The sequence below is a fragment of the Lissotriton vulgaris genome, chromosome 5, assembly GCF_964263255.1.
Source record: "Lissotriton vulgaris chromosome 5, aLisVul1.2, whole genome shotgun sequence".
Classification (NCBI taxonomy): domain Eukaryota; kingdom Metazoa; phylum Chordata; class Amphibia; order Caudata; family Salamandridae; genus Lissotriton; species Lissotriton vulgaris.
In genome coordinates this window covers 135,896,462-135,915,542 of record NC_141693.1, presented here as the reverse complement: position 1 = coordinate 135,915,542, position 19,081 = coordinate 135,896,462, and the positions used below count along the sequence as shown (strand labels likewise).

The 19,081-nt window shown below is 42.6% G+C and overlaps 1 protein-coding gene across 2 annotated transcripts in view; it reads right to left on the bottom strand.

Moving 5' to 3' along the window:
* VAV2 (vav guanine nucleotide exchange factor 2) overlaps positions 1-19,081 on the bottom strand; it is a 789,576-nt gene that overhangs the window by 95,731 nt on the left and 674,764 nt on the right. For both annotated transcript variants that reach the window (XM_086921069.1, XM_086921070.1), the window contains exons 9-10: positions 9,157-9,256; positions 8,189-8,284 (exon numbers count right to left, since the gene is read on the bottom strand). In XM_086921069.1, coding sequence (XP_086777195.1) covers positions 8,189-8,284; positions 9,157-9,256 — 196 coding nt within the window. The remainder of the gene's footprint in view (positions 1-8,188; positions 8,285-9,156; positions 9,257-19,081) is intronic.

Genomic DNA, 19,081 nt, shown 5'->3' with positions numbered 1-19,081 from the left:
TCTACAGCTTGCATGTCTGTACTGAGGAGCAGCTCATACCTGGACTTTTTATTTTTCATAAAGTAATGGGGGGATTGATGGTCATTCGGTCTGCCTTGTCGGAGGTGTCTCCTTTGTTATATACGCTGAGTTTTGATATCAGGAAGTTTGGTCCTGTACCCAGAGTGCCATGCAGAGGTCAATGAAGGATATTTTCCTTGCCAATTGTAACCAGTGAAGAGCTTTGAGAGAAGGGGTGAGGTGACCCCATTTGCTTAGGTTGAGGATGTGTCTGGCAGCCCTGATCTGGATTCTTTGAGGATTGTCACTTCATTTTCAAGAGAGTCCAATATGCAGCCCATGTGCATGGTCTAGATGGGATATCACCAGGGCCCGTATCCCGTGCGAGAAGAATAGCTATAGAAAATGTGTTGACGCATTCCCCGCACATAGAACGAGTCTCCTCACTTTGATGAGTTGGGATCATAGTAAGAGTATCAAGTTCATGATCAGGTCAAGGTTTGGTTTGGAGGCAGCTCCCAGAAAACAGTTATCATTTTGCTAAGATTCATACCCGAGTATTTCAGGTTTTGAGAGCTAAGTTTAAAAAGGTTCCCCAGCATCTAAAGTTCACGCCCATTTTATACTCAGTCCAGGGGTTATGAATTTGGAGGATGTTACTTAAAAAATAAAAATAAAAATCTGAATGTTGTCAACATTGTTGTAGCACGCAAGGATGAACGGTTTTACAAAGCCAAGAATAGAGGGGCTAGGCAGACACTGAAAATCTGGGGTGCAGTTGTTGTGCCATGCAAGGTACCTATTTAACAGGTGTAGGGTAATAATTTCAAAGTGGACAGTGAGATCATTTGGGATCCTCCCTTAAAGTAGGATTTTATCCAGTTCAGCACACTGCCCTGGACACCAGCATCAGTCTTAGGGCAGAGTTCTAGAAGTTGCTATAGATAGAAATTAGTGCTCACTCAGTCATTCATCCGGGTCTGACCCTGTTGGCTCTATGTTGTTTGATGAAGGATAAATTAAGGAATTACAAAATTTATTGAGCACGAACAAATGCCCGAAGGGGTCTTGGGGCAAGTTGAAGAAAGGAAGGTGAAACTAATCTCCGATTTCTGATCAAAAAGCCAGATCTGAAAGTATCCAGAGATGGAGCTGTTTTTAGATCCATTAGTATACTATTCTAGAGTAGGGCCGTGGACCTAAAGAAGCCTGAGCCACCCGAGGCGGCGCTCTGAAAAGCAGGTACCACCAAATGTTTGGTGGAGCCAGAGCGAAGGGTCCTGCTGGGTGTGTACCATTTCAAATTTTCTCAAAATGTAAGGGGCCATGCCCATGGAGGGTCTTATAGGCCACACCTCGAGCTTTGAATGCAAATCATTGTTTGACTGGTAACCAGTGCAATTTCTTAATAGCCTCTTTTGCGGACTGGAATTTGGGAATCTTTAGCAAAAAGAGCGCTGCAGAGTTTTGCAGCATCCGAAGTTTCTTCAGTGAGATGTGGGAGAATTCGGTCTTTTGGGTAGCTTTACCTACAAGGGGACAGATCCTGGGCTGATTCTTGAGATTCGTGCAGTCAGTCCTGTCATGTAGAAAATGATCTGCTGAAGAATGATGCAGGTAGCAACTGGATAACTGAATTATATTCTAATTAGATACTTCTGCTGAGTCACCTGATGCTCCCACTCATCTATCCCACATCTGATGGAAGAAACTAATCCTTGCTTAGAAAGCATAAATTACAGGTTCAACATCAAAATACTAAACTGAGGTTCACATAGAAGGCTGTATGCCATGAATTCCTTCAACTAAGTACTTCATTAGAAAGGAGAAGGGCAGCTGTGTTCACACAGGTGCACTTGGCTTGCAACATACAGACCCTGGCCTTGTTGTGCTCCCTCTTCAAGGCTGGTGGGTTTGAGGAATGTAACATGCACGAGACCGGACAGATATTTATAAAACAGAAATTTGATCCAGAATTAAAATAAGATATTGAACTCAACTGTTTGTGTGCAGAAACTAGCAATTAACAACAGATCTATGCAGCTGCACCCTGGATTATCTTCAATCATGTATTCTACAAAAGGGATTTTGGTTGACAGGCCCAGTCTGCGATTTACTCCTTTGAGAACTGGTCAAGAGCACGAAAGCGAAACCATGAACAATGGGAATGGATCGCCTACTCGCCAAGCGGACCGTGTCAGCATGCTGAACGGAGGATGCCTCTCTCACCGCTGGGACATGTTGCTCATTTTATTAAATATATTTGTGTGAGACAAGGAAGGAAGGAATAGTTCACAAAAAATGCAACAGACATTCAATAAGATGCAGTCATTTAAGACACCTGGTGGTCATTTTACTACAGATCCATCTATAAAATGTCAAATTTGATCAAGAAACTGATGCTTCACAGTTTGGGGTAAACTTTCAGGGAAACTGAGTTAACTTTACACAAGTGCTTTTGTTCCATAGGTTTTATAGATCAGCAATTTTCCGACAGCTTTTCTGTTTACTAGGAGAGCAATTCTCTCAATCATGGCTGATTTCAACATAGATTGTCATTCACCTGCAACATTTAGGTAGGTTTCCACCATTCAGATAGAATACCTTTCTTCTGGCTGAGCTTTGATGCTCAGACTTGTATGCTTACTGATGGTTGCATGACATTACAACGAATGCCTCTACCATGCAATGCCTTTACCACACATTTATTTTTCCATGCAAGTCTTTACCACTCATATGGTTGTACAACGAATGGCAAGTATACCTCAGGTAAACGTAAATGTAAATGTAAATGTACAGGAATTTATATAGCGCAAATCACCGAGCCGTTTCTAAGCGCTTGCTTAGGGAACCCGTCCTGGTATTCCCCTGTGAGATAACCCCAGCAGGGTATCCGCAAGGTGAAAGCCAGGCATCCCGCCACGAGGGGCCGTTGTGGAGATTAAGCAAGCTATTGCCCAGAGTCACAGAGTCGGAACCCATGAATCGAGTAGGCACCGGAGCGAGAATTGTCAAGTCCATGGACATTTTTAGGACTCAAGACCCCGCCGAGCCGGGAATTGAACCCTGGTCCCGGGCTGATCTCTGCTTCCAGGGCTGCCTCCTCTAACCAGTGAGCCACACTTCGCCACTCCACAGGTAAGTGAAACATACATATATATATATATATATATATATATATATATATATATATATATATATATATATACACACACACAAACACACATATATACATATATACACACACACATATATACAATATATATATATGCACATATACCAATATATATATACACACACCTATATATATATATATATATATATATATATATATATATATATATATATATATATATATTACCTACTGGCGGTCGCCAGTAGGTATATATAGTTAGGATTTTTTCTCTATGGGACTTTTGAAAATTCTATGTCTAATAACTTTGGCGTTTGTGGACGGAATCGGCTGAAATTTCCAGGAAAATGGCGCATTTTGTTTCTGAGCAGCCCCTGAAAATTTGGGGGGTTTCCGTCAAGGGGGGGCCGAGAAAAAAGGGGGGTCCCAAAACGCGTTTTTTTCCATTCATTTTTCCATAGGGCGTTTGGCCTCACTTTTAGCTCGAACGGCTGAATGGATTTGCACGAAACTTGGCAAAATTGTAGGGACTGTTAGCCCGATGTGCCTTTGCTGGGTCTCAATATATGTGCTCCAGTGGATTTTGAGAAATTAACGTTTTTAAAAAATTATATATCTGTGACAGCGTACCGGATAGCGCACCAGTTCGCGTACTTTTCGCGTAACGGAGCTTTGCGAAGCAAAGCTGATTGGCTCTCCGGTGTCTGTCAACATTCTAAACAGTCCGTAGCGGCCGCCATCTTGTCTCTCGGTAGGATCGAGAGACAAGAGGAGGCCAAAACGAAGGGGGAAATGAAGGAAAGGGGGCAAGGTAGACCCCGTCTGACCCCCTAGGATTGATGAGAGGGATATTAAAGTGCCCCTCGGGGCCCAAAAAAAAAAAAAAAAAAAAAAAAAATCGTTTTTTTGTCGTAGAGGCGCAAATCGGTACGTGAACCGGGCAGCTAACTGGGCAGCTAACTGGGCAGCGTAACGGGAGTCTGAGGAGAAGCTGATTGGCTGTCAACTTTGTAAACAGTCCGGAGTGGCCGCCATCTTGTCTCTCTGTAGGATCGAGAGAAAAGAGATGGTGAAAAACGAAGGGGGAAATGAAGGAAAGGGGGCAGGGTAGACCCCTCCTGACCCCCTAGGATTGATGAGGGGGATATTAAAGTGCCCCGCAGGGCAAAAGGAAAAAAAAAAAATGCGATTTTTCGCTGTAGAGGCGCTTCCCGGTACACCAACCGGGCAGCTAAACGGTAGCATAACGGGAGTATGACATCTTGTGTTTTTGGAGCGTCCGGTTTGCGTACCGGGTAGTGTTCCGGTAAGCGTAACAAGGGGAAAACCAAGAGAAACAGTAAAATAAAATGTAAAGGAATAGATTTCCACCAAACTTGGCAAAATTGTAGGGACTGTTTGTTTAATGTGCCTTTGCAAGGCCTCAAGATATGTGCACGTGTGGATTTTGTCTAATTAAGGTTAAAAAATATATATATATATCTGTAAGCGTGCTCTGGCGCGCTTACGTTACGGGTTTTGTTTGCGCTGCAGAGACGATACGTCACGTTTATGTGACGCGTCATGAGGCGTCTCACGTGGCTACGTGGTACGTCACGTAATAAAGAATATATTTTACAGCTATAGATATTAGCTTTTAAAAAACCAATGAAATTCACTGAAAAAACCTTAGGTTATAGACTATATATAGTTAGGAATTTGCATTTACAAAACCTTGAAAATTCACTGAAAAAACCATGGGTTATAGACCATATATAGTTAGGGATTAGCATTTACAAAACCTTATTTTACTCGCATAAAACCATTGAAATTCGCATATATAGTTAGTTGCGCTAACTATATATCGCGCACCCGCAATCCACTGCTGATGATGTCACATATTACATCATTCATGACATGGTCAGTGACATCACTGATGACATCACTGATGACATCTCAAATGGCATCACTGATGACATCACTGATGACATGTCAAATGACATCACTGATGACATCACTGATGACATCTTAAATGACATCACTGATGACATCACTGATGACATCATTCATGTGATAATACGATGAAGCTCTTCAGACTCTAATATAACCTTAGATCCACTCAGTGTAAACAGACACTCACAGACTGTCACTCATCCATGGAGTTACTCACACACCTAGTCAGTCATGCAAAGTATCAATCACACCTCCATTTCCTCCACTATACAGTTATACACACCTTACTTATTCAAACATATACTAACACATATTTACTCTCTTATACAATCCCTGATACAAGTTCACAATGATCCACACAGCCACTCACACATTCACTGGCTCTTATGCACAGTTATTTATATATGTCAACTCTCACATGTACTGTGTTTTACATATGTACTTACTTTGACATGGTAGCACTGAGATATCCATTCACTCACCAATACACTCATGCACACAGTTAACCGCCCATACAGCTGTTTCCACATGCACTTTTGAACCCATACATCTAGTGAATCAACTGCTCACACATCTATGCACAGAGTCATACACCTCCCAGCCACCCACACACACACTCAGTCTCCCATACAAATACTTGGGCAACCAATCAATAACCCATATAGTTACTCATATAGCTACTGATCAACACATGCAGCAGTTTACAGAACAACAGACATAATGATGCACAAATTAAGACAGTTTAGTCACTAACCCATGCACTCAGTGAGACACATCTAATCACTCTCTCATACAGTCAGTCATGCACCTACTAAATCCTTCATCCAGACACTTATACATCCACTCATTCTTCAATATGTAAGACATATTTTAACTTTACAGAAACATACAGTCACTGGATGATGTCATCAGTGATGTCACTGACCATGTCATGAATGATGTAATATGTGACATCATCAGCAGTGGATTGCGGGTGCGCGATATATAGTTAGCGCAACTAACTATATATGCGAATTTCAATGGTTTTATGCGAGTAAAATAAGGTTTTGTAAATGCTAATCCCTAACTGGTCTATAACCCATGGTTTTTTCAGTGAATATATATATATATATATATATATATATATATATACACACATATACAAATATATATATACAAATAAATATATACACATATATATATATACACACATACAAATATATATTCACACAAATATATATGCACACACACACACACACACACATATATATATATATATACACACCCTTACCACCCAATACCCTTATCCACCCCTAAAATCTAAAATACCTTGACCACTCTATACCCTTACGCAACCCTAAACCACCCTCGTATCCAATGACGAATCTGAACAAAATGCATGCATCGGCCTGACCCCAAACATGTCCCTCCCAGAGAAATCAATTTTCCCCCTCCCCAAAGGCCTGTGCCTCATGTGAACGTGGACATAAAATGCCATCAATGGAACATTCTCTCCTCATCCACACAGTCAGTCCACTGGAGATGAACAATCAATCTATCACCCTTCTGCATGCAGGGTCGTGTATTCCTGGGCTCAGTCCATGCAATTGGAAGGCACACCTTCCCTGTCATTCAAGGTGATAATGTCCCTCCTCTCATTACTCCCAACCAGTGGTGTTGCCCTCCGTTAGCCTTACAAAAAACTCGCGCTCACATCCAGACACAGACATGACACCTGGTCTCGCTTGCACCAGTCGGAAAGACAACCACAGAGCGGCAACAGGGTAGAAACTAAAAACCTAGGACAGGATGGACGTGCCATGCAGGATGCAAGAAAATGCCCAGCAGCCAGACTGCTGCCAGTGCTTGATAAACCATCCTCAGTCCAAACTTCACTGCTGTTAACACACTACCGATCAGAACGGTGGGCAACTCACCTTAAAATATTTGGAGCCCAAATCTTGTTCCTTCTTCATATATTTAAGTGAACATTTCAACTTTCTACTGGCAAAAATCTGTGAAACCTCAACTGCCCTGCTAAGGATGCTCAAACCAGGCCTTTTAAAGAAGGGAGGTTAACTAACCTGTAGTAACTCTGGTACAATGACTACATTTGAAGCCAATCTGAGAGGTATTTTGGTCACCTAACAAGAACAGAAGCTTTATTTTAAAGGTTTTTGTTTCAAATCAGCAGGAAGGGCTCCTAGGCCTGGGCAAGACTAGACTGTCATGTATGTTGCTTCTATCAGGGGTGCTCACTGCCCTCTACAAGATCAAAGGTGGCATCAATGCTGACCAGGAGCAAGGAATTAAGGGGAGAGATAATGTCATTTCTCCAGCCTAGCACAAATATCCTTGCACTTGGGACATATGCCCCACACATCTTCAGTGTTTTTTGCCCCAACACTTTACGTCCCACAGACAAAATACCCGGTCTGGTCTCGAAAAACAAAGAGTGGAGCAGAGACCAATGGAAAGCCAGGGGCAGCACAGGGCCAGACAAGCATCAAGGGGAGTGGCTTTCTATGACTGCATGCCTGGAGCGAACACCTTTACTTCTACATGCAGCCACAGGATAGTGCGTACTGAATACAACTGGAGCTAAAATTGTGACGTACAGCCTCTTGCTATTCTCTTGCACTGTGCCTATAGCACAGAAAATGTAGAAAGAACCGGTGAGTGAGGTGTATCAACCCATTTTCAGCTCTTCTTTGAAACTAGGTATCCTCCAACCAGTCCGACCCAAAACGACTGCAAAATTAATAGAGTTCTTAAAAACAAATCACGGATAAAATGAACATCACAATAGCTCTAACAAAGAAACACAGCAAAGCTTCCAGTCACACCTGGTCAGGTAAAATCAGAAGAGCTTGGAAATGCTCCATACAGCAGACAGATGGGGTGAGTGTGGTTTGGCATCCACAGTTGAGGTCTGCACGCGGTCTAAATGTCTCATTTCGAAACCTCGCATGGCAGATCTTGGCCTTCATGCATCTAAGGTCACAAATATGTGTATTGCTCTGCTTGTTTCAATCACTCCTTTTCATAAGCGCTTAGAATCCATTCAGTTTGAGGAGCATGCAATACAGAGAGGGTCAATAATCAGAAGGAATAAAAACAGAAATGGAAGGATGTATCACTTACTTTTAAGAGGAGGTGATATTTCAGGACTCTCTGCATTGGTACCACTAGCAAGTCCTGCAATTTGAATTTTCCATCTTGGACTCTCAGCGTACACTCCTGAAGAAGGGCAGGAAAGAAGGTTGAGGAGGCAGACATTCAAGGGAAACAGAACATCACACATTTATAATTAGAACAACAAAGATAGCCCTGTCTAGCACAAAATCAGGCAATGATAGTGGGGTAAGATGGTATTTGATTTTGCACATTTCAGATTTCACATTACAAGCATCCCCTCCTCTCCTGTTAGGGAGGATATGCTGGCAACAAGCCACCATTGTTGTCCCTTTAAATAATTTACAGCAGTGCTTCTGTTCTGGCCTCAGCTCACCGCGGCTCCCGGCGCACCCCTAACGTACAAAGACTCAACTCTATTAAATTAGACAGAGAGCAGATCCTGCCATCACCGAGCCTGCGGTTACTATTTCATTACCGCAGAGTAATGGGTCCCACAAGCTCAACACCATTAAGGAGAAATGGATCTTGAGATAGAGCGGGTGGATGGAGTTAGAATGGGCGGGAGGGTGGAAACACACACCATCCAGCATGGAGGCCTTTCATCAGCTAAGCCTCCCGACTCTATTTAATTCCCTTATTGAGTTGTGTTTTGTCTTCTTCCTGTACAGCTCAATCAATAGGATATAATTCATATTCTATGGGGCGCATTTCCCAGCGGTATATAATAAGGGAATCCTTGATGGGAAGACAATGCAACAGAAGAATCAACACAAAATCGAGAAGCAGGAAAAAGCAACATCTTCTGGCCAATTACATTAGGAGGGTAAATTGTCTGCAGATGAGCTAGAGAATTGATACAACCAAATAGAAAAAGGCATAAAAAAAGGAAGGACAGTAAGATTTAAAAAAAAAAAAAAAAAACTGGGCATTTTACAAGTGTAGATGAAGTAACCATCTCCACTTTCCATATTTACCTCTACTTTCTGTCTAACATCATCTCGATTTGCGATCAGTCGGTCCAAACATTTCTGCGCATGCTCCATCTGGCCACAGTAATCACCATAAATCGAAAGCCTGTGAATGAAAATTGGATAGATGTAATGGCCATCGTTTGTTCAGAGCACTGGAGAGCAAAGTATACAGCTTTCCTCCTGGTTTTCAAAGCGCAGCCTCAGCACTTTTCAAGATTTCACTTACACAATTTACTCTAATTTCCCAGATTTTACTCATTTCGCACAAACGTAACTACTTTTTGCTCTGTGCGATAGCTTCGGATATCTCTCCACAGGCAGTCATTCACTGCAGGCCCCACAGATATAGCATTAATGCCTGGTTGTATGACAGAGGCATGCATGGCTAAACCACGTGTGCCTCTAACAAGCAACACGAACCACAAATGTATCTTAACCATGCATTCCTTAACCACACATGCCTTTACCATGCATTTTCGCTGTAAAGGCATAAATGGTAAGGGGGTATGCGTGGTTAAGATATGCCACTACTCCTACTCCCGCACTAGACCCTAAAATTCGAACATTCAACCTCACCCCCCTTGAGACCTAAACCTTCCCTGCCCTTAAAACGGCACCTACTCCTCCCCCTGAGGCCTAAACCATTCCCCTTACCATATACTACCACAACCCCTCTGCGCTGTCCCTAAAAGTACCCCGACCCCCTTTCTGAGCCCCAAAAACCTCCCCCTTTCCAAAAAAAAACAACTCCTTCCAGTGGCCTGAGGCCTACTACCCTGCCCCCAATTAAAAAAATGAACCCAATCCCCCCCATCTAAAATCTCCCCGCTCCTAAAAATCCCCCCCCCCACCCAAAAAAACAGGAACGGCCAGATGACATTCCACCTATTAATTCCATACCTAGATAATAGAACCATGCAGCTCCCCCTTAACAAAAGTATGATAAAAGCTGAAGAGAAAATGATTACAGGAAGGATGAAAGAAGGAAGCAAAGGAACCCAAGAAACAAAGAACTGAAGGAAGACGGGAGAGGGAAAAAGAAAGGATGCAACATATCCTTTAGCCGCTACCCCTCAATAAAGCATTCTACAAGATACACTAAATGTAAAAATCAAGTGGTCTACATGACAATACTCTGGAAGAAGGTGGAAAATGATAACAGGCAAGTACTCCTTATAAGAAAAGCGTGGCAGTCGCTGAAAAGAGAATTCCTATGGCAGAAATGCAAGGCATGCCTGTCGCCGAAGACAGGCGAGCAAAAGAATGCAACAATCCAGCAGGGCAGCCCTTTACTGCCATTTTGGCACCCCCCACCCGCCGCTCTAGTCGTTGGGGGCTCCTGTAGGAGCCCTCTAGCCAGGTCGCCACTGTGGCATCCTTCCGGTGCGCCAGGTGGTGGGAAGGCATATAGGCCTCCCCCGCCCCTCCTGGCGGTCTCTGTTCGCCAGCCACGCCGTCTCTTACCCGGCGTGTTGGCTGATGGACAGGGTACTCTGAATGTTTTAATGTTTTCCTTTTGTGTTGCAGGCGGAGTTACAGGTCGATCTGGAAGCAGACGGGTACAGTAATGGTACCTCTGCGGCAGACCGGTACAGTAAGGGTACCTCTGCGGCAGACCGGTACAGTAAGGGTACCTCTGCGCTGCACAATAGGGGTGCCAGAGCCAAAGACCAGGAGCCTCAGGGCAGGTTCCTGGAAAACCGCGACGGCACCCCGTTAGTCCTTCGGGCGGTTGGGGGCCTGACCAACCGGGGGTTTGCCCTGCTACGCTCCGCCCTGAAAAGGGCATGAGTAGAAGAGACCAACGTGCCACCTGATCCGGAAGAGGATCATCAAAGGTAGCACTGACTGGGTGTCCAACAGTGCTGGCTCACCAGGCTGGCGAGGGCAGCATAGGTTGGCACAGCTGCCCGCCCTTGATTCGCCCGTAAGATAACCCACAAAGTTGTCTTGTGTATTTATTCATTCTTGCATGCTCAGACCTGGGGTGGGAGAAGTTGCAGAAAATGGCACTAAGGCTTTACCAAAAAATGGCCGCCAAAGGGAACACTGAGGTCTTTTTTTTAAGGAGGTAGGGCGTGAAACGTTGCAGGCCTTTCATTTCCAGCATCACTGGCTAATTCCTCAAAACTGCGTGAGAAGTCGGAGTGAGGAAACCACAATGTAAGCTCGCGGTCAGGGTGTGTACAAGGTAAGTTGAAAACTAGGTTGTGTGGGTGTAGAGATTCAAAAGGCACCTTCTTTAACATAAGAAAAGCCCTCCTTTAGCAATATGTCAGTATATAAAAAAGCCCTCCTTTACGAATATGGCAGTACTGTTTGGGCATGTGCATACAGCGCTACTCACTGTGAGTGCTCGTCACTTTGGTGACTTCACAAGTCCGACCTGCATCAGGATCGTACAGGTGATGTTCTGTGCATACCGAGCCCGCCACTCATCACCAAAATATGTTGCAGCCCTCAAAACAACCAGTAGATGTATGAATAAAATTAGGTTTTATTCAAAACAGCACACAACCATTCCAGTGTGTATTCCGAAGTCAGCTCCACAACTGGCAGACTCGGAACCTAGAACGGCCAGATGGCATTCCACCTATAAATTCTAAGGGGAGGCTTCCAGCAGATTTCCCCTCTCTATCGAGCCTGAACTAAAAATTGCCTGGGAGAAAGCGACTACTTCCTCTTCAAATCCAGCCTTCCATTTTTTTTTTAAAGAAGATTACGCCAAAGACCCTGGGTGGTGCGTTTAAAGTTTGGATCCAGGTTAAGCGGAATTTAGTCATTCTGTATTACAGCGAATTTGCTCACATATGGAACTCACCATGGAATGATAGGTTGACTGCAGGATGGAGTAGATGGGACATTTATAGATGCCAGAATAACTAGATGGGGACAACCGAGGGAAACACTATCCCGGCTCACAGACAACAGGCTCTCTAAATGGGAGTTTTACCAGTTGGCGAGCTGGGCAAGTGAACAGGGGTAGGAGATGGAAATACGAAATGGGAAGAGAAACTGCAAAGTACTCTTCCTTAGAAGAAAGAGGTGTCAAAATGGTAGTGGATTCTGGTGCAACGTGAAGATGGCGCCCTTTCACTCCAAGAGGAAATGTGGAGAACAGACCTGCAGTCGCTGGAGTTAAAGCACCTGTGGCAAGTACTTTGGGCAGCTGTAAAGTCTGCACCTCTTAGGAGAAATCGTTTATTTACAACACAAAGAGAGTACTGGTCCCTGAAGAAGCTGCTGCAGCTGGGAGGCCAAAAGATGAGGAATTACAGCTGCTTTTTAATTAGTTTTAATTGTACAAAGAGAAATATGCATGACCGACCAACCAACCAACCAACATGCAGTGACCGACCAACCGACCGACATGCACTGATTAGGGTAGATCAGCACAACGCATTAGTTAGTTGGTCTGTGTTAATGGGTCAAAGCAACAGATTAGGATGTAGGAACCTTTTTTCGGCATGGTACAAATAATAAGATGGGGCGCATAATTTAACAGCGAGGATGCTGCTTGCCTGGAGGTCTGAGGATTAAAGACAAAATCAACTAAGTGAGGAGTACAGAGTTGGGCTTTGGAAACTTCTAAAAGAAATGTTGAACGAGGCCTTGATCGGGATAAGGGCCCCATCGGCATCATACAACAGATTCCTTGCTGCTAGTCTCATATGTGAACTAAAATAAAAATGTTTTTTTAAATGAACCAAGCAAGTAAATGGTAAGTGAGAAAAGCTACTACGGGACTCTACCAAGGCCCAGGAGGATAACTCTAATTGCATCACTTTCACATCTAACCTAGGGGTACTGCTCTAAGAAGAGAGAGAGTGCAGAAAGGTTGACCTAAAAAAAGCCAAGGAAGATGGACGACCTTATCCAAGCTAGAAGCAACCACAATTATTGCTCCACAGGAAAGCGGATGAAAAATGAAGACAGCTGGGCAGGGTCTTCAGAAGGTTGAATTCCACCTCCTTTGGACCACGCAAGTAGTCTGCTTCCTGTAAATTCCCTGGCAGCAAACAGAATTGAGATCTCAGGTAGACAAACAACTCTATCTTGCATCAGCTTGAATATCTCTGCACAGAAAAGCCCAGTCCACGAAAGGCACTTGGTTCAACAGCGCGAAAAGCTCACATCTTGCAAACTCTGACCAGGAAGCGTAGACAAGCTGCCACAGCGCTGAGGTTTTTTTTAATCCCAGAGTAAGTGAAAGAAAAATCACAAACCAACATGCCAAAGTTAATCTTTGTACTCAATGGTACTCAATATTCCAACTCTGTTAAAAAACCTATTACCTTCAATTATATCCCAATGTTCATTTAATGCCCATTCCTGAATGTGAGCGGCAAAGATGAATAGCACTGCAGTCACCAGTAGCCCTGTGTAAGAGGAGGGTACCACAGAGCTGTCATTCCACGCTTTGATGCTCGCACCTACAACATGCATGTTCCAATGCAAGGCATCCTACAGTATGCCTTTCCTCGTGCAGCCCAGTTAGCACTGTTCAGGAAGTGTTTAATGAACTGCAATGACATGTACTGATGTTGTTGCATTGAATTTGTTGTTTGTGGTGAAAGATTATAATGTAGCAAAATCATCATCTAATAGGTTCCTGCAGTGTGCACTATATGTCTTTTTACTCGAATATGATATAAATGTCTTTTGAGCCACGCTAGCATCCTTCCGGGAATGAAAACTTCATTAACTGAAGTGCAGTGTAAATCACTATACGCATAAAATATGCAAATGCAAAATGAAATTGTTTAGTAAAGATGTAAGAGCTGAAAAGCTTCAGTATGAAATGTTGTGCACATTAAAAGAGCATTAAAGCATGTTCTTTTCTAATGCGCAAACAGCATCAAGAAGGAGGAGGTCGAACGTCATGAAGTCCAACACCGCTGTATTAGCACGACCGCTGTCAATACTTCTTCATGGGGTCTTATTGAAATCGTAAGGTCATTGGGACTTCAGTTTGTGTATTGTCTCAGTGTGGTCAAGTTGTCGCATGACTGCAGCGCTACGGTGAGCCCAAGTACCACACTTGACCCTCCCCTTTCTTCCAAAAATGACAGTGCTGGCAATGAAGTTAAACCCCAATTGGGAGTGGGATAGGAAGAGCAGATTTTTTCAATTACGAGAACATCGCCAAGCTCTTCATTTGAGGTTGTTCACTTATTAAAGGTGGGCAGAAAACTGGACCTCCTTGCAGGGTCCTCAAATCTCATGGCTTCAAATCCCAGAAATTTTCAAACAACCAAGTTAGAGCGTACAGTTAGTTATTGATTTGGGTGCTTGTTCCAGTGGTGCCTTAGGAACGAGAAGTGGATGAACAAAAGTTAAAACCATCCCTCCAATGCTTGTAAGTGCTCCACAAACATGTAGCTTCAACACTCATCTGGTTACATATCAAACTGACTCCTCAGTGATCTAAAACTGGGTGCAAATCATGCCTTGGAGTCTCAAATCCACATATTAGTTAACAGATTTTACAGATTCCTAACCAGGTCGTACAAACCGGATACATTGGTCAGCCTTCACAAATGTTGCTGCTGCAAAAACATCCTCTTCAGTCACACCCACTGTGCCACCTGAGGCCTTGAAAAATGCTAATCTGCTTTTGTTGACAGTATCATAGTTAACCGCATAACCGCGGCGGCAATTCCGCGGCGGTTTGATTCAGTGGGCGGGGCCGCGGCGGCCAACGGACGTGCGCAGCACTACTGAGGTAGTGCTCGCGACGGCCGTTGGCCGACGTGCCCATCTAAAGGGATAACCTTGACAGATCCACCTTCGCCTAAACCTTTGGTCTCGAATCAGGATAGATAAAGCCGTACAAAAGCTGTGCTTTTATGCTCCAATACAGTCAAACTCCACCCCAATTAAGCTCAAAACATACCATTTCACTGTGCAACCTGACCTTCCACTCCACTCAGGAATCTGAACTTGGGTGTTACCAATCTGGAAGAGAGGGAGCCAATCTGAACCTTTTGTTGCAAATCTTCTGTGCAGTTCGTCCTTGGCTCCTGATAAGTTCTGCAGGAGCACCCCCACCTCAGACACCCACCAATACATAGTGAGCACTGAGGTACCACATCTAAACAATGTACGTGCATCACCACAGCAGCGTGGAGCCCAGTGCAAGGCAATGCCTCCATGTGTGCCTGCATGACCATGCCTAGACCCACTCTCAAGCCTAAAAATAAAAACCTTTTTTACCTCCAGAAACTCCCATTGTCACAGCACAGTTCAGATTCTTTTACCTTGTGATGAAAATGTCCCTCTCAAAATAAGATGTGCCTCCCATAGTGTCCACCCTTTACACAGTACAAATACATCTCAGAGACTCAACAGAAACATGAAATGAACGTGCGCTTAGCACATGTTCCTTGAGCGGTTTAATGATTAATGTAAAGTGTTGCACTTGACATCATTATTAAAGAGTGAATTCACTGAAGGATTAGAGAATTTACTCACCTTGAGTGTTTTTACCATAACTGACTGATATATTGTTTGAAGTCCTGATGAAATAGGCCATTCTTACTTAGTAGAAAATGTACTTACTATACTGATGAATTCAACTTTCATAACGCGCGCTTCAATATCTTGAATGATACTTATTGATTAGCAAACTACATAGAAGCCATCGTCATAGGAGCAGAATGTGATTTCAATTAAAATGATAAAAAGTTTATGTAATGAGTGCATTAATGCTTCACATATTTCATACATAACATTTAATTGTAGCTCCTAGCCATATTACACATGATGATTTTGAAGATTTATTGTATGTTACATGTAACGTGAATCTAATGCACAAGGAACTTATATTCATTTGTGTTTAAATGTGCACACAAACATTAAATGTGCACCATTGAGTTGATGCTTTAACTTGTCCTGAATAGGCCAGTATTTCACCATGTCACATAAATATTGTTTGGCATTTTCTGATAATGTGACATTTCTTGTAGGTATTCACAAGCATTGTTAGTTGTAGATTAGATACATTATTGCACTAGAGACAGAGCAGGAGCCTGAGAAGAAGATCTCGATGAAAGAACATGAAAAACCAAAGCATCAACTGAATGGCCTATTCCTCAAATGGTGCGATCTACCCTGTGTGTGAGAAGAATATGTCGTTCTCATGTTTGGTGTGGGATATTTCTAAATTATTACAGTCTACATGAGAAATGGATGAGAAAAATCAACCCCTGAGGATACGCACAAATGGGGTGTTACCAAACAGACTTAGTGTGTTATAACTCAGTGTTCACAAAGTTGATGTTCAGAACTCTTCCAGATGTATTTCAGAACTTTTTTTAGATTCAGATGCTTTCAGAACTCTTTAGATGCCCTTTAGATTCAAATGTCTTCCTGACCTCTTTAGACCCTTTTGATTCTTTTCTGAGGGTGGCTTAGGCTAACACTTACTTCCATGACCCAAGAAGGCTCTTAACTGAGCTTTCTGAAATGCTAACACTTTCACTACTGTTTTCACTTGTCTAGTTCAAATTACATTATGGAAATGTCTGATTTGAGACTCTAGATTTTTAGAACCACACGTTTAGGTGGAACTCTACCTTAGGTGATTTAGATTTATCCATGCATGGACAACAACACTTGTGACTCTTTTCTAAGCATCAGATACTTCTTTTAATCTTTTGTGTTGCTGTGACTGAATTGCTTGTATACCTTATATCGGTCCAACCTAATTTCTTCCACAGGTAGGGATTACATCTTGCTATTTTGTACTTCTATAACATGGTTTTAAGAGAGTCGTGTATCTTAATTTGATTTTGAATTTGAAATAAACGATCTTAACTTTGGCTACAGATTCCTTGTCCTCATTGTGTAGCCAAATGGGTTACACTGTTAATTGAATTTGCTTGATGTAAATGTTAAGTCCCCTCACCTCTCAGTGTAAGAAAAAGGTCTGTTGGAGGACCAATAGTAAGCAAGTGTGCCCAGGTTCGCATTTTCAAGGGGGCCTGAAATGAACCTCCTCAAACTCAAAGGGCTTCTCACTTTTACTGCTACCTCTCCCGCCATATTCAGCATCACCTGAGCAATGCTCATAGAGGTCACTTTAATACCAAATATGAAACTGATGAATCATCTTGCACTGACTCAATAACCTACCCACTGCCTTATGGTTATGTTATTATTAACCACTGAAACTGTATATATTACATTAATGCAATATTGTAATCACATTTATTTTACAAATGCATATAAATACAATCAAAAGAAATTCGATGAAGCATTAAAGAATTTTTGTATTCAAACATGTCAGCAGCACGAATCCTACTGTGAAAAAAGACATAAAAGCTCAAGAGAATCATCTCTAAGGGGCATATAAAAAAGCCTCGTATTCTATTTTGTGATGGTACAACAGAAAGCTTTCAATCTGATGTGTGGCATACAGACGAAGAACAATGGTTTACTCAAGGAAGAACAGCAGCTATCCAGAGTTGCAAACTAGTCATAATGTTAAACACTGTCTCTTCCTCATACCGACACGAGCTGATGTACTTGGACCCCCTCTGCAAGCACACTACAAATACCACTGTTCAATGATGTTTCATTTATGAAAAATTCTCTCATTTTTCCAAGCTCTCGCCTTTGAATTTCTTGCTTGTGAATCTTCGCTATTCCAGTCTTGGCATTTTATGAACCCCCATACCTAGTTGGCTGGCCTACGCGGTCTACTACTTTTCAGACAGTAGCCTCGTCTATAGTACGAGGTACAGCATGCTTTAAAAAACATACAAGCCATACGTAATACTACATAGAGACCCGTGGACGGGGAGAACACCACAGTTAGTTAAAGTAATGTCCTCCCGGTTGCAAACCCTTAGTACCCATTTACTGCGTTTCTTCAGATACCTTGGCTGTTGACTTATGGCCATGAATAGAAGTTATTGTAAAGAGGCTTACACCAGCTTTTAGAGTAACGAATGTGTAAATACAGGAAGCCGTAGCTGATCAGACACAGGCACGTATATTAACGATTGCTTTAAGAACAGAGGCTGGTCGGTGGGGCCTAATTGTAGAAAATGAAGGGTTCTGTTTGGAAGTCATCTGCAGTTTCTTAAAATTGTTTTAGAAGCTCATCCCAACGGCTAGATGTAGTTATGGGATGGATCAGCCTTGCCGCTAGAAACATCCCCCCAAACACCTGTGTTGGTATGTATAGGTAAAGTGCAACAAACCTGCAGGAGCACAGGTCGAAGCGAGTGGAAAATGGCACAACACAAACCACAACCTCACCACACCCTGCCACTACTACGCTACATTTTAGAAATGCCCACTACTGGTGACATTCCTTAAAATAATCACAGACCATGTACAAATCAACAAGCATATTCCTCGTCACACCTCCAGATAAATGCAGCCACTACTTACAGGAAAATCTTACTGCAAAGCTTCTGCCATTGCATTTCCAGCACTTTGATGGCTTTTTTGTGCTTTCTCGTGCAACTTTGATGCGTCCTTAAGAAATGCCACATTCCACCGCAAATAATATGAAGAAACACATTTCAATGAAGATAAAAGTTTATTTTAAACCTCTGAGGTCAGTGCGACCCTGTGGTTTTCATGATCAGAACAAATTCCAAATAGGAAAAAAAGAATAGGAAAAAACCTTTAATTTGAACTTTCATTTATGACCGGTTGATTCATATATTAAAAAAATACTGGTTATAAAATGATTTTATATGGATCAGTTCGATATTTAGGATTAACAACCAAATAGAGGGCACATTTATGATTGTAAAAAGACAAGAAGCAACTCGTTCAGCCTTTAGTGCTCTTATGGAGTAATGTAACATTTAAGATTAGATTGAATTACAGAGAAAGTCATTCTGACATTGTCCAAATCATCATCAGGAGAAGCCAAGTGGGACTTGCCAGCAGAGCATTGATGACCTTA